This window comes from Polyodon spathula, chromosome 47 (assembly GCF_017654505.1).
Source record: "Polyodon spathula isolate WHYD16114869_AA chromosome 47, ASM1765450v1, whole genome shotgun sequence".
NCBI classification, from domain to species: Eukaryota; Metazoa; Chordata; class Actinopteri; order Acipenseriformes; family Polyodontidae; genus Polyodon; species Polyodon spathula.
Window position 1 is genome coordinate 2,870,762 of NC_054580.1, and position 16,370 is coordinate 2,887,131.

A 16,370-nucleotide genomic window follows, 5' to 3' on the forward strand; every position below is an offset into this window, starting at 1 on the left:
TTGCATGCACAGTTCAGAAGATTATTGTATTATTTATTTAGAGTAATCTAAGGTGATTTACAGGTGTTATAGGGCGGTACAGGGTTGCAATGCAAGATTCCTATTTAAATACACTCCGCAAATTATTATACTGAACTAGGACTATAACAAGTTATATCTAGAATGCCATATTGGTAGTGCAAGATTATATTGGTCTCCTGATTACAAAAATGCTCCTTTTTAACTTTCTCCTTTCTATGCAAAAGGATACACTGCTTCCCTCCCTCCCAGTCCCTCCTCAGCTCCACTAGAGCCACACTGCTTCCCTCCCTCCCAGTCCCTCCTCAGCTCCACTAGAGCCACACTGCTTCCCTCCCTCCCAGTCCCTCCTCAGCTCCACTAGAGCCACACTGCTTCCCTCCCTCCCAGTCCCTCCTCAGCTCCACTAGAGCCACACTGCTTCCCTCCCTCCCAGTCCCTCCTCAGCTCCACTAGAGCCACACTGCTTCCCTCCCTCCCAGTCCCTCCTCAGCTCCACTAGAGCCACACTGCTTCCCTCCCTCCCAGTCCCTCCTCAGCTCCACTAGAGCCACACTGCTTCCCTCCCTCCCAGTCCCTCCTCAGCTCCACTAGAGCCACACTGCTTCCCTCCCTCCCAGTCCCTCCTCAGCTCCACTAGAGCCACACTGCTTCCCTCCCTCCCAGTCCCTCCTCAGCTCCACTAGAGCCACACTGCTTCCCTCCCTCCCAGTCCCTCCTCAGCTCCACTAGAGCCACACTGCTTCCCTCCCTCCCAGTCCCTCCTCAGCTCCACTAGAGCCACACTGCTTCCCTCCCTCCCAGTCCCTCCTCAGCTCCACTAGAGCCACACTGCTTCCCTCCCTCCCAGTCCCTCCTCAGCTCCACTAGAGCCACACTGCTTCCCTCCCTCCCAGTCCCTCCTCAGCTCCACTAGAGCCACACTGCTTCCCTCCCTCCCAGTCCCTCCTCAGCTCCACTAGAGCCACACTGCTTCCCTCCCTCCCAGTCCCTCCTCAGCTCCACTAGAGCCACACTGCTTCCCTCCCTCCCAGTCCCTCCTCAGCTCCACTAGAGCCACACTGCTTCCCTCCCTCCCAGTCCCTCCTCAGCTCCACTAGAGCCACACTGCTTCCCCCTCCCTCCCAGTCCCTCCTCAGCTCCACTAGAGCCACACTGCTTCCCTCCCTCCCAGTCCCTCCTCAGCTCCACTAGAGCCACACTGCTTCCCTCCCTCCCAGTCCCTCCTCAGCTCCACTAGAGCCACACTGCTTCCCTCCCTCCCAGTCCCTCCTCAGCTCCACTAGAGCCACACTGCTTCCCTCCCTCCCAGTCCCTCCTCAGCTCCACTAGAGCCACACTGCTTCCCTCCCTCCCAGTCCCTCCTCGGCTCCACTATTGCCACACTGCTTAATTATCCCTCCCAGTCCCTCCTCAGGGCTCCACTAGAGCCACACTGCTTCCCTCCCTCCCAGTCCCTCCTCGGCTCCACTAGAGCCACACTGCTTCCCTCCCTCCCAGTCCCTCCTCGGCTCCACTAGAGCCACACTGCTTCCCTCCCTCCCAGTCCCTCCTCAGCTCCACTAGAGCCACACTGCTTCCCTCCCTCCCAGTCCCTCCTCAGCTCCACTAGAGCCACACTGCTTCCCTCCCTCCCAGTCCCTCCTCAGCTCCACTAGAGCCACACTGCTTCCCTCCCTCCCAGTCCCTCCTCAGCTCCACTAGAGCCACACTGCTTCCCTCCCTCCCACACCCCGGCCTGCGGCGCTTATCCCTAGAGCCACACTGCTTCCCTCCCACCCAGTCCCTCCTCGGCTCCACTAGAGCCACACTGCTTCCCTCCCTCCCAGTCCCTCCTCAGCTCCACTAGAGCCACACTGCTTCCCTCCCTCCCAGTCCCACTCTGCTCCACTAGAGCCACACTGCTTCCCTCCCTCCCAGTCCCTCCTCAGCTCCACTAGAGCCACACTGCTTCCCTCCCTCCCAGTCCCTCCTCAGCTCCACTAGAGCCACACTGCTTCCCTCCCTTTCTCCAGCAGAGAAGTGGTTAACCTCCATCGATTGCCGAGCGAGCTGTATTAATTATCAATAATAATTAATTCCAGGGTTCCAATCAGGAACAAATCACAGAGTGCTCATCTTGGGTTACAAATCAATTCGGTTACCTTTTACAAGCTCTCTTAAAGACAGCTAAACCGAGCACCTAGTCAGAGTTATTAAGCAGTTATTAATCCTGTATTATTATTCTGTGTGTGTGTGATTTTAAATAACAACTGTTCTGTCATCCTTGCTGAGCAAGTCGACCGATGCAGCAATTGCAATGCATTCATTGCAAACGAAAGATGCAGCATGACGCGCAGCCGCTCAGCGCTCCAGCCCCCGCTACGGTCTGCGAAACTCACACCCATATATGGAAGCGAAGCGGCGGCCGCTCGCCTCACCCCACACCCCGGCTTGCGGCGCTTATCGCCATATAAGGCAGTTTGGGTATCCTTACTGCTTACTGGCAAACGCAACGAGGCGGGGGAGGGACGCGGGGGTTTGAAATGGAAAGGAAACACATTTTTTTTTTTTTTTTTTTTTAATTGCATTGTTCAAAGCATGGGATGAAGTGCAAATGCATTTAAATATATATATATATAAAAAGGGACTACAAATCCCCTAGTCTATCCCTGCGAGAGGGGGTAAAAAAAGGGACTACAAATCCCCTAGTCTATCCCTGCGAGAGGGGGGGGGGGGGGGGACTACAAATCCTTTAGTCTATCCCTGCGAGAGGGGGATTTTTTTTTACAAATTAGTCTATCCCTGCGGGGGGGGGTAAAAAAAGGGGACTACAAATCCCCTAGTCTATCCCTGCGAGAGGGGGTAAAAAAAGGGACTACAAATATATATATATATATATATATATATATATATATATATATATATACAAATCCCCTAGTCTATCCCTGCGAGAGGGGGTAAAAAAAGGGACTACAAATCCCCTAGTCTATCCCTGCGAGAGGGGGTATATATATATATATATATATATATATATATATATATATATATATATATATATATATATATATATATACAAATCCCCTAGTCTATCCCTGCGAGAGGGGGTAAAAAAAGGGACTACAAATCCCCTAGTCTATAATAATAATAATAATAAAAATAATAATAATAATAATAACTGTTCTTTACAGAGATATAGTAATTTTTGCAATAGTAATATGACATCATCGTCGCATTTGCAGCGTTATATTGCACATCCATTGCAGCAACGCCAAATATTAGTTCAGTTTGCATTACGTCATTCCTTCATGGCGCAAGTCGACGTAAACGGTCTGGTCTTTTTAAAGGACTACACCTCTCGTGATTAAACAAAAAAAAATCGACACACTCTTCATCACCCGAATGCAATTTATTTTTCCTCAAGGGACTACAAATCCCATCGTGCAACAGACCCTGCAAAGCCGCTGGTCTTTCCCTGGGAGGGGGGGGGGGGGGTAAAAAAAAAAAAAAAAAAAAAGGGACTACAAATCCCATCGTGCAACAAACCCTGCAAAGCCGCTGGTCTTTCCTGGCGAGGGGGAAAAAAAAAGGGACTACAAATCCCCTAGTCTATCCCTGCAAGAGGGGGTAAAAAAAGGGACTACAAATCCCCTAGTCTATCCCTGCGAGAGGGGGTAAAAAAAGGGACTACAAATACCCTAGTCTATCCCTGCGAGAGGGGGTAAAAAAAGGGACTACAAATCCCCTAGTCTATCCCTGCGAGAGGGGGTAAAAAAAGGGACTACAAATCCCCTAGTCTATCCCTGCGAGAGGGGGTAAAAAAAGGGACTACAAATCCCCTAGTCTATCCCTGCGAGAGGGGGTAAAAAAAGGGACTACAAATCCCCTAGTCTATCCCTGCGAGAGGGGGTAAAAAAAGGGACTACAAATCCCCTAGTCTATCCCTGCGAGAGGGGGTAAAAAAAGGGACTACAAATCCCCTAGTCTATCCCTGCGAGAGGGGGTAAAAAAAGGGACTACAAATCCCCTAGTCTATCCCTGCGAGAGGGGGTAAAAAAAGGGACTACAAATCCCCTAGTCTATCCCTGCGAGAGGGGGTAAAAAAAGGGACTACAAATCCCCTAGTCTATCCCTGCGAGAGGGGGTAAAAAAAGGGACTACAAATCCCCTAGTCTATCCCTGCGAGAGGGGGTAAAAAAAGGGACTACAAATCCCCTAGTCTATCCCTGCGAGAGGGGGTAAAAAAAGGGACTACAAATCCCCTAGTCTATCCCTGCGAGAGGGGGTAAAAAAAGGGACTACAAATCCCCTAGTCTATCCCTGCGAGAGGGGGTAAAAAAAGGGACTACAAATCCCCTAGTCTATCCCTGCGAGAGGGGGTAAAAAAAGGGACTACAAATCCCCTAGTCTATCCCTGCGAGAGGGGGTAAAAAAAGGGACTACAAATCCCCTAGTCTATCCCTGCGAGAGGGGGTAAAAAAAGGGACTACAAATCCCCTAGTCTATCCCTGCGAGAGGGGGTAAAAAAAGGGACTACAAATCCCCTAGTCTATCCCTGCGAGAGGGGGTAAAAAAAGGGACTACAAATCCCCTAGTCTATCCCTGCGAGAGGGGGTAAAAAAAGGGACTACAAATCCCCTAGTCTATCCCTGCGAGAGGGGGTAAAAAAAGGGACTACAAATCCCCTAGTCTATCCCTGCGTAAAAAAAAAGGGACTACAAATCCCATCGTGCAAACCCCGGTCTTTCTCTACGAGAGGAAAAAAAAGGACTACAAATCCCATCGTGCAACAAACCCCGGTCTTTCCCTACGAGAGGAAAAAAAAGGACTACAAATCCCATCGTGCAACAAACCCCGGTCTTTCTCTACGAGAGGAAAAAAAAGGACTACAAATCCCATCGTGCAACAAACCCCGGTCTTTCTCTACGAGAGGAGAAAAAAAAAGGACTACAAATCCCAGGAGCAGACGGTCTCAGCGCGCAGGTCCCGGATGGCAAGCCGCTCCTCTTATTGAAGCTCGGCGGAGAGACGAGGCGGGCAGTCAGTCTGAGAGGATCCGCGAACTCGACCGTGTAACCCGAGAGACGCAGGCATGGTAGGTGACGAGCCCTTCCCGTCGACAGCGAGGAGCGCCGCCGCCGCCGCCGGGTCGAGAGGGAAGGGTTTCGGGCGGGTTTCGGGGGTTGAATGCGGCGCCGGGCTGGGTCGTCGTCGTCGTCGTCGTTGTTTTCTGTGTCGCCGCCGCCATTTCGCGCCTCTCTCTGGGGTCGGCCTGCAGGATCGGCGCCGCTTGGAAAACAGACGCGCTTTTTTAAAAAATATATATATATTTTTTTAAAAATGCTTCTGTTGTAAAGTACAGGTTTTAAAACATATATAGATATCCGTGTGTATATTAATGAAGCGAGGGAAAGGAAAGCCACGCAAGGCTGTAAAGCGGGCCCTAAATCAGCCGGGTTTCTTTTTTTTTTTTTGGGGGGGGGTATTTTTTTTTTTTATTTTTTTTTGAGGGGGGGTTTAGGTGCCAGCCTGCCCCACCCAGATCTCCTTCTATATATATATATATTAAAATAAATAAATAAATACCTCCAGCTTTCGTGTCCTTGACACATTTTTAATGTGAAATTATATCTCTTTTTTTTTTTAGGAAGTTTTGCTTTTAAAAAATGAAATGACGGCGTTCAGTGTTTGTCGAGCAGACAGATATACCGGCACTAAAAATAAAAAAATACAGATTCAATAACGCTTTTAATCATTATACCTCCTTTTTTTTACGTTTTGCTTTCAGTTGATTGTCTTTATTTATTGCTTTTCTTAGGTTAACTTGTTTTCCAGTCGTTTTTAATGAATTCAGCTTAGCAAATAGAAAAAGGAAGCCATATTCATAGACCTAGACTCGTGGTTTCTTTACCCCTTCGTGTCGATATTTCTGATGAATATTTGTCGTCTGTCTCTTTCTTATAGGATAGATAGATACCGTATAGATATATAGATAGAGAAATAGATAGATACCGTATAGATATATAGATAGAGAAATAGATAGATAGATAGATACCGTATAGATATATATATATATATATATATATATATATATATATATATATATATATATATATATATATATATATATTATACTGTAGATATTTGGTATAGATACTGTATGTAATGTGTGTATGTATATATGTATATATATATATAGATAGATAGAGAGAGATAGAATATAGATAGATATATAGATAGATCTCTGGATAGATACGACATCTAGATAGATACTGTATCTATAGCTATCTATGACACTAGTAGATGTTGTGTGTGTGTGTGTGTATGTGTGTGTGTATATATATATATATATAGCGAGAGAGAGGAATAGATACTGTATAGATATATATAGAAATAGATACTGTAGAGAGATGGATAGCTAGCTGTCTAGATGCATATATCGATCGATCGGTCTGGTGCACCATTTGAATCTCTTTCGCGATTTCGTTGTCAGATGCTTGTGTGCCGAGAGATTATTATTAATATATCCATTAATATATTATTGTAGCATCATTGCAATAAGGAAACTCGCGTTGTCTTCAGGTTCAGCCCCGTGTGTTGGACGCGGGCCGGCCGGGCTGCGTTTTTAAGGAAGCGGCGCTTCTCCCTCTTTCTCTGGAGGAGGAGGAGATGATGATGATGATGATGATGGTGATTTGACATGGTCATCGGTATTAATGAAACAGGCGGTCATTTTCTGAAACTGCGGTCATTTTCTCCTGCTCGTTTTTACACCAGGTCTAGGAGGAAGTGATAACAAGGGAAGGCGGTGTGGCTGAGACTCGGGAGCAAAAAATATATATATATATATATATATATATATATATATATATATATATATATATATATTTAAAAAGAATCGAGTTGTTAAATTTCCCTGTTCTGATCTCTCTCTAATGCATGTAAATTGCTCGCTAGGCAAAGCGATATTGTGAATTGCGTCATCTTAACACAGGTATTTTTAATGGTTAAGTCTGTATTAGATTGATTTTTGGTTTATATTTTTTTTTTCTATCGCAGTCGTGTATTCCAAAATATGCGTTGTATGCACCTGATCTAAAACGTGGATATGTACAAATATTTAATAGAATCAATGCGTTGTTTTGCAGCGTGTTTTTACTGTATAATTAAGAGCTGCAGTTTTGCATGCAATGTGAAACCCAAACACACTCCTAAGCTAGGAATCTGGGTCGCTTGCCCTTGTTTTGCTTGAGTTATTAAGCAGCCAAGAACGAAACAACGCTATAGGGGTCGTCATTTTTACATAGTGTGTGTGTATATCTGCCCCTTTCTCAATCTCAACATCGTAGCTACTCGTGTAATAATTATTGTGGGAGTGAAAAAGGAGAATTGGAAAATCTTATCGATCGATAAACCAGCGTAAAATAAATCGACCTTTAAGCTGGGCGTTGTTAGCTGCAATATTGTCGACCTTAAACCCGGACTCTTGATTATCAATGAGTCTTGTCCACCCTCCCCCCCGCGTTTCCTGTTAGTTTCGTCTCTCTCTGAAATGGAGGATGGTGTTTTCATTGTAACAAAGAGAAATTTAAGCGTCTTTAAATCCGGTAACACGAAGGAAACCCTCGCACAAAATCAGTGACGCGTTTGTTTGAGAGCTCAGGGTTCAGTATGAAAAGGAGAACAGGAAGCAGGTAGGGTTTGTCAGCCAGCAGCGATGTATTTCTGCGCAATCTCCACGCCCTTCTCTCTGCAATCGGCCATAATATGTAGCACATGTTGTTAGAATATATCCTGCACAGATGATCCACTTAGATTCATTTAATTGTTCTGGTGACGTTTTGCAGAAGTGTATTTTGGGTATAGATGGATAGATAAAGGAATTGTAACACTTTCGTTTGAATTGGTTTGAAAATAGTTTGTAATTATAGTACAAATCAGCAGTGAAATCAACCCAGTACCTATTCAAGAAAAGGTGAAATACATTCTCTGTACAGTAGAATGTACTGCTCTGTGTTTCAGAGGTGTTTGCATGTAGGGTGGTTTCTGTCTGTGTGTGCGTCCATTCCTAATGCCTGTCACTTTCATTCTTGCCAGTCTGCCTGCTAATTTGTAATAGTGCTGTTCTGAAGCAGGGGGTGGAAGTAATGGCAGATCCATTCCTGAGTTTTGCTGTCATTAAGTGGACACGACCCGAGCTTGTTAGCTAGACGCGCTGGGAGCAGTAAAACCTGGACTGGATCGCACTGCCGTGCAATAGGAGTAGTCTTCTGATCCTGATCTGGTTTCACTTTGAGGTTTTTAAAGAGAAGACCCACCTGAGCTTGTTAGCCGTACACACTGTGGCTAATCGGGTTCCAAGCGAGTCATATTTCCGCCCCTGCTAGGTGATCGCTTTTTTTTTTTTTTTTTTTAATTATTTTTTTAAATTTACCCGCAGGCATCCGGAGTCACCGTCACAGACAACGTCATCCAGGTCTTCAACGACATGAAGGTGCGCAAGTCCCAGACGCAGGACGAGATCAAGAAGAGGAAGAAGGCAGTGCTATTCTGCCTGAGCGACGACAAGAAGAACATCATCCTGGAGGAAGGGAAGGAGATCCTGGTGGGAGACGTGGGGGAGAGCGTGGACGACCCCTACCTGACCTTCGTCAAAATGCTGCCCGACAACGACTGCCGCTACGCGCTGTACGATGCCACGTACGAGACCAAGGAGACCAAGAAGGAGGACCTGGTCTTCATCTTCTGGTGAGGAGGCTGGGGGGGTGGTCCTGTCATCCAGAACTGTTAACGATGGCGCCGGATTTAGAAGTGATAGAAAATTCTTTTGGTAAAGGTTTAGTGACTATTGCACACTCTGCTGCTTTTGTTTTGTGCATGTGTGTCTAATATCTCTCTCTCTCTCTCTCTCTCTCTCTCTCTCTCTCTCTCTCTCTCTCTCTCTCTCTCTCTCTCTCTCTCTCTCTCTCTCAGGTATCTTATTTCCATTTCTCTTAAGTTCCACCCCCCAGTGTCAAATCTGTTGCCCCCCCCCCCCCCCCCCCCCCCCCCCCAAAAGCTCAGTCATTTTAAGTAGAGGTGAGCTGCAGGGTTGTGTTCAGTGCTGGTTATTAATTTAAAGTCTTTCTACACATCTGTACTGTACCCCCCACAGCTTTGCCCCCGATCGTGCTGCATCACCCTTTTAATGGAGAGCTTAAAAGAGGTGGGGGGGGAGATAGCGCTTCTGAAATCGCTTGCACAGAATTCCCCAGTCAGTTTTTTTTTTTTTTTTTTTTTTTTTCCCTTTCCCAGGAGCAGGGGTGCAGTCCAGTGGTTTAAATTCCAGGGCTTTTAACCCGAAGGTCACAGGTTCAGATCCCACCTGACTGTGTGTGTGTGTGTGTGTGTGTGTGTGACCCTGAGCGAGTCACCTCACCTCTGTCAAGCTCTTTGTGATGCTGGTCCACTATGAAAAGCCTCCAAATACAAAAATAAAGATCTTCTTGCGTTATGGATGGGCCAAATGGCGTGTCCTCATTCTTTTAAGTTTTGCCCACCCCAAGTTGTGTCCATGCGTTGCTCCACCAGTATGGAGAAGGCAGCACAGTATTTCACTAGGTTTTTTTTTTTTTAAATGTTATAAAATGTAGTATTGCCTTTTTTTTTTTCTACATTTTACAATCAAACTCTAAACAGCCCTGCCCCAGTTTGCCTCGCCTGTCCTCACAAACTGGTCCAATCCAGCGTTTGTTTTAATTTCCCAGTGGCTAGGACAACACAGATAGCATTTTTAAGGCTTTGAAATAGGGTGTGGAGCAACAATGGTCTCTATTTACTGTACGATAGACAATGCAAAGCCTTTACACACTGGGCTGCAGATTCACAGCGAGAGCTTGAACACACACGCACACATTATATGGCTTTACAGTATTTGGAAACGGCCCATTTGACTGGAGGGCCTCGCATGTTCTGACAAGTTTCTGGTTGCTCAAGCTTGTTTCTGAATGACTTGTGAGCATCTTTCACGTCTAGTGGGTTTTAAGGGGAGGGCAGCGTTCCCCTTGTGTTGCGCCAGCTTGTGTTTCATAGAACCCCTTTTTTTTCTATACGTCCCTCTCTCTTGCTCTCTCTTCCTTCCGCAAACCATTTAAGGAAATGACATTGGTTTGCAGGGCCCTGTTTTCACAGCTTGAGCAACAGGAAGGCTCTGTTGTGCTTTCGCAAACAAGAGAATGCATTGGAGCAAGTAGAACTGCATAGAATTTTGTAAAATTTAAATATCTTGGATGGAAATCCCTTTTCTGATGTGGTGCTGTACATTCCTGCATGTGTATTGAACACACTGACCCATACCCCACCCTTCTGTAGTCCCCTCCTGGCTTTTTATTTTTCCCTATTAGATTTAAATACTGTATCTTGTGTAAATGTATTTTTAGTTATGCGTTTGAAAACGGATGCTTGATTTATTTATAGATCTCCTGATTTTATATTTCTATCTTCAGTTGACTGCCCCCCCCCCCGCACGCGGTGTCCAATCACAATGGCTTTTCAGTGTATGAAGATTGTCTCTCTTCCAGTTCAGTGTTTAGTACAATACAGAAGACCCTTTTGTTAACTCGTGGACCCTGCCTTTTTTGTGACTTCTTCTCCAATTCATTCATGTTTATTTTTTATCTCCCCCCCAGGGCCCCAGAAAACGCCCCCCTGAAGAGTAAAATGATCTACGCCAGCTCAAAGGATGCCATTAAGAAGAAGTTTACAGGTGAGCCAAACACACATCCTAGGCTAGACTCGTTAGCCTCTGTGTTGATTTGAGGGGGTTGCAGTCTTTGCATGAACCTTTTTAGGGGGGGAAAAGTCTTAGTTTATTCAATTAGGGGAGTTGATTTCCACCTCCTGTTCTATTCCAGATTAAATATTGAATGGAATATGTATATGTACAGTTTGTTTTGCTAGAGATCTTTCCCCCGCCCAGAATAATCTAGATTTTAAAACACAGGGAATTGTGTTCTGGCTAGCTAGGGTTTCCCCTTCGTTATCAATTATTCAGTGACTTGTGACCGGATTCACGAACCACCCTTTAAAGGGGCAGTACCACCATGTTGGGGTTTATGAATTTCCACTGCCTTTTTAAGAAGGCAGTTTCCTTCAAACACCTGCCACGTCTTGATTGGCTTTGAGGTGTCCTGAGCTATAGGAAGTCTTAATTTCTAAAATTAAAATCATATATAGAAAACTTATTAAGTTGGATTTAAAATTCCTAGATAGAGAAATTGATTTATTGTGTTTTTAAAAAAAAAAAAAGTAATACAAAAACTCTTAAATGTAAATTATGTACTGAATGGGCTATTCTATAGCGCTTACGTGACCGTGTGGTGTCAACTTTGAGTGTGTTCCTTTTGACCCGTGTGTTTGTTTTTATGTAAGCAGGGAATCTGTTCTTGCCTCCTTGGTCACAATTCACAGTGCTTGCTGCACCTAGATTTCTGAGGAGGCTGAAATGTGAATTTGTCTATTTGGGTGGCGAATTGACTGATTTGTGTTTATTTTCTCCTCCAGGTATTAAACACGAGTGGCAGGTGAATGGCTTGGATGAGATCCGAGACCGGGCGACCCTGGCAGAGAAGCTGGGGGGTAACGCAGTGGTAACCCTGGAGGGGTCTCCTGTGTGAGATCACCTCTGCTGGCGTGCAAGTGCTACTGGAGCCCCCTCCCCCTCCCCCCGGGCATCCATTGTCCTGTGCTGTTAGTCTGAGGGGGTGGGATAGTGGCAGGTGGAGTTGGGGTGGGAGGGTGGGGGGTGAGAATCTGGGGGCTCCGTCCTAATAAACTCCACAATGTCGGGAATTCATTTGGTTCATTTATGAAAAAACAACAAAACCAAAAAAAAAAAAAAATACAAAAGGAAAAAAAGTTCAGTTTATCTTGTCACCATTTTCCATTCTCCCCAGCTTCCATGCAAAGTAGATTTTTATGATGCCTGTTAACTAAAAATGGACGAACCTTTATTGAAAATGTGTTGAGGGATGCAGTTTTGTTTTGTAACGTTTTTTTTTTGCCAAAAATGCCATTCTGAAGTTCCTAAGCCTTCAGGTTTGTTTTGTTTAAAAAAAAAAAAAAAAAAAAATTTTAGGGAACAGTAAATTTCTAACATTTCCGTATCTGTGTTGATATCAACTAAGCATTCCCCCCTCTCTCGTCTCAAAACAACTGTGGGATGTTTTCTCGTCATTTTTAGAGAAAAGAGATCTCTAAATTTATTTCTATAAATATATGGGTCTTAACGAGAGGCATTACAAAAAATACTGTAAACTTTTTTTTGTTAAGTGTTTTAACTACTATCCAGAACTGTTAGATTCCACGTTTTTTGTTTTGAAATATCAACTAAGGCATGATTAATTTATTTATTAATCGTTCGGAAAGCACTTTTGCATGCCTCTTGTTTAGAGCGGCACTCCCTTTGTAAAGAGAAGCACTTAATTATCCAGCTTCAGTCTCGCTACCCTCCCACCCCAGCCTCTGTCTCTGGTAAAGTAACACACTGGCAGTGTAAAATTGACCCCCCCCCCCAGAGTGTTTCATGATGTCGCATGCAGCCTGGTCTGATTTCACTGGTTTTATATTCCATGTACAATGTGACCAAATGTAGTTCCCCCTCCCCCTTCCTCCCCACATGCTCTCGCACAGGCCAGTACAATTTGAAAAAATTAATTCATTTAAAAATACATTGTAGTTGCCTGTGCTTGCACATGTGTGACACTGCCCAGGTTGTTTTGGGTGGGGGGGGGTGAAGTTTGAATATTTCTCTCGTTTTGGACCCCCCCCCCCCCCCCCAGTTGAATTGCTAATATGGAAACGTCATTGATTTACCACATTCAATAAAAATACAATACACGATCGCTGCCTGCAGTCTGTGTAGTTCTTTCTTCGTTCTGCTGTTTGGAACTCTCCAGTGGCGAGTTTCAGTGATTTTTAACTTTGACTAGAATAACTGTTTGTTGCTGATTTGGACTGCTTTCACAGACCTGGGATCGCACTAATCCTGGACTGCTTAATGTTTTGGTGAAGGCAGACTGAGATTGATATTTCACAGTCTGTGAAACCTTGGCACTTGTGTTACCTGCTGTCGTTCTAGATTGCGCTGAGCTCTGAAAGCCTTCCCTGCGGGCTGTCTGAGTAATGCAAAGCTTGCAGGGCTGGGAGTAAGGTTCCAGGTTTCGCTGCTAACAGCTTGATCAGCCCCAGTGTGTATGTAACAAGCTCGGTATGTCTTACTAAACCAGTGAAAGCAGGGATGGTAATAAGACTGCTATTGCACAGCAGTGTGATCCAGTCCAGGTTTCACTGCTACCAGCTTGATCAGCCCCTGTGTGTCTAGCTAACAAGCTCAGGTTAGCTTACTAAACTCCTAATGAAAGCAGGACTGGATCACACTGCTGTGCAGCAGGAGTTGTGTAAGTTTTATGACTTTGTTTAACCCCTTCATGTACACAATGTACAGAGCGCTTGAAGTTCATTTCAAAACCTGTTTTTGTGCGCCTGTTTTCAAAAAACTAAAATTGGCATCATTTTATTTGGCGGGACACTTCCAGCCCTTGTAACTTTGGTTGGCTTAAAAAAAAAGACAATTGGGTCACGCAAAACAAAGTTTGAATAATTTTAAAAGCAGTGCAACAGGCGGTAAATGCGCTTCTGCGAATCCCAGGAGTTCAACTTCAAGAGGGTAAGAAGGGGTTAATGCGAGGGCTCTTGGATCAGCTTGTGCGCCTCCCTTCTGATCTCGGTGATCGCGTGAGAAAGTGAAAGACGAAATAGCCGCCTTAAGCAATGAAATTGTTTTTTTGGGGGGTGGGTTGGAATGCAGAATTGATGGGTCAAAAAAAAAAAAAAAAAAAAAAAAAAAAAACACACTTGTTGGGATAATGGTTCACCTGTAGCACAGCCTCGGGGCCTCGTTAGGATTGCTGGTGCTGTGCTGTCCTCTACAGGATATACCTGGAACTACACGCAGTGTTTCAAAAGTGTCATAACTTTGGCATGAAGCATTTCTAATTTTTTTTTTTTTTTTGGGGGGGGTCAGTTTAGAACATGTTGTTAAACTTTAAGATTAAATATGTTTTAATAAGCTTTAACATACTAGGAATTTCCTGAACCACTTGGAATAGAACAAAAAACTACAAACTAATATAAATAACTATAATATCGAATGTGTACAACATTTAATTGAATATGGAGAAGAAAAACAGTTTTTTTTTTGGTTTTTTTTTTTTTTGTTCAAAAATCTGTTTTTATTGTATGTTTCGAGAATTATTTTCAATTATTTTAAAGCTTGCAGCGATTTGAAACGCCGGATTCTCACGGGCGCGCGTTCACGCTCATCTCCGGTCCGATTTGGAGACAGACTTTTTTTTATAGGGGTAACCCAGCAGGCAGGTAAGGCAACTGTGGCTAAAACAAGTCATGTATTTTATACCCCGTTTACAATAGCCGCTTTTAAACCAGCCGAGTGTCGGATTACCTTGTTCAAAGTGTAGCGACTTCATTCTTTTCTGTACCTGTAATTTTTCTGCTGATAGTTTCTTTAAAGGCTAGGATAAATGTATTAAATTACAAAGACCCCCCCACACGCATTTGTAAATGTGTTAATTGTATTTACTAATGAAACAGGGTAGGAAACCAAACTACGTCTGAACATAATTTCTTTGAATTATCTACACAGTTTCTCCCATAGAATTACACTGTATATGCAAAAGCAAATAATAATAATACAGAAACACACAATATTAAGATTAGAAGCTTAATTCTGGTTGTTAAAAAAAAAAAAAAAAAAAAAAAAGTGTATTTCACCTCCGGACTGATGGGATGGCAGGTTAGTCTTTTGAATTGTTTTTAATTGTTCTGATTATATAATTCAGATGGTTTTCTTCAACGACCAGCTAAGCAGGGCTCAGTGTGTCTGTATTTCACTTCTGGAATACTTAGCAAGACAAACGAACACAAAGGCATACGCCTCGTCATCACAGGCTTGCACAGATACGGCACGCCATGATAAATACACATACATAATACATATGATGCATCATTATATGCGTAAATAAATACACAAACATACATTACGGCACGTCATTAAATACATAAACCAGAATTGAGCAATAGAATAAATAAATACAAATACATGAAGCTGTAAAATAACGTCCCTTCCTCCCCCAACCTTGCATCTCTGTGCTCGTCCCCAATGCACAGAATGAAAGGAAACGACTGTGTAAGGTTAGCTGTGGAGGGCAGGGGGTTTGAGGAACTCAATGCTTACAGTCCTGGGCTGCAGTGTGGAAGGCAGGGGGTTTGAGGAGCTCAGTGGTTAGAGAAAGAAAGTGTGTGTGAAGATTTTGGGGAGCAAGGCTAAGATGTATAATAATAATAACAAGTTATCGCCACAATTGTAACAATGAAATGGAAGAAGACACAATCTCCTCTCCTCTTCTCCTGTCAGTGCTCCATCTTCAGAGAGATGAGACAGTTCTGCAGCAGCAGCAAACTCGCCTGCCAAGAGAGTGAGAGAATGAGAAACAGAACGAGAGCGACGCGGCAGTCAGCCAGACAGGGCAGCCTGGGGGAGGCTCGCTGGTCCAGCAGCTAGAGAAAGGGGCCTGATACCAGGAGGTTCAAATCCCAGCCACTGACTCACTGTGTGTGACACTGAGCAAGTCACTTCACCTCCTTGTGCTCCGTCCTTTGGATGAGACATAAAACAAATGAGGTCCTATTGGAAGAGACTCTGCAGCAGCAGCAGCAGTTGATGATGATGCAGAGTTCACCCTCCTAGTCTCTGCAAGTTGCTTTGGATAAAAGCATCTTCTAAATGACTCATTAATAATAACATCTGCAATAAAGAATGATTTTCATAGTGATTGCTCAGTGGTTCGAGTGCCGGGCTGCAGTGTGTTTGAGGAGCTCAATAAATAATGCATTTTCATAGTGATTGCTCAGTGGTTCGAGTGCCGGGCTGCAGTGTGTTTGAGGAGCTCAGTGGTTCGAGTGCCGGGCTGCAGTGTGTTTGAGGAGCTCAGTGGTTCGTGTGCCGGGCTGCAGTGTGTTTGAGGAGCTCAGTGGTTAGAGTGCCGGGCTGCAGTGGATGGTACTGGGTTTGAGGAGCTCAGTGGTTCGAGTGCTGGGCTGCAGTGTGTTTGAGAAGCTCAGTGGTTAGAGTGGTGGGCTGCAGTGGGTTTGTTTGAGGAGCTCAGTGGTTCGAGTGCCGGGCTGCAGTGTGTTTGAGGAGCTCAGTGGTTAGAGTGGTGGGCTGCAGTGTGTTTGGGGATCAGTGGTTCGAGTGCCGGGCTGCAGTGTGTTTGAGGAGCTCAGTGGTTCGAGTGCCGGGCTGCAGTGTGTTTGAG

General features: G+C 44.7%; 1 protein-coding gene across 1 annotated transcript; it reads left to right on the top strand.

Moving 5' to 3' along the window:
- The first annotated feature begins 4,986 nt into the window (after positions 1-4,986).
- On the top strand, positions 4,987-12,876 carry LOC121306253 (cofilin-2-like). The gene is made up of 4 exons (XM_041237994.1): positions 4,987-5,092; positions 8,438-8,745; positions 10,665-10,741; positions 11,539-12,876. Exons 1-4 carry the CDS (start codon positions 5,090-5,092, stop codon positions 11,649-11,651), a joined length of 501 nt encoding a protein of 166 aa, XP_041093928.1. The 5' UTR covers positions 4,987-5,089; the 3' UTR covers positions 11,652-12,876.
- Positions 12,877-16,370: the final 3,494 nt, after the last annotated feature.

Excerpts from the sequence above, each read along its gene's own strand:
- LOC121306253 (XM_041237994.1), top strand. Across the intron at positions 8,746-10,664 it reads GACCTGGTCTTCATCTTCTG|GGCCCCAGAAAACGCCCCCC; the intron begins GTGAGGAGGCTG and ends TCTCCCCCCCAG. Across the intron at positions 10,742-11,538 it reads CATTAAGAAGAAGTTTACAG|GTATTAAACACGAGTGGCAG; the intron begins GTGAGCCAAACA and ends TTTCTCCTCCAG.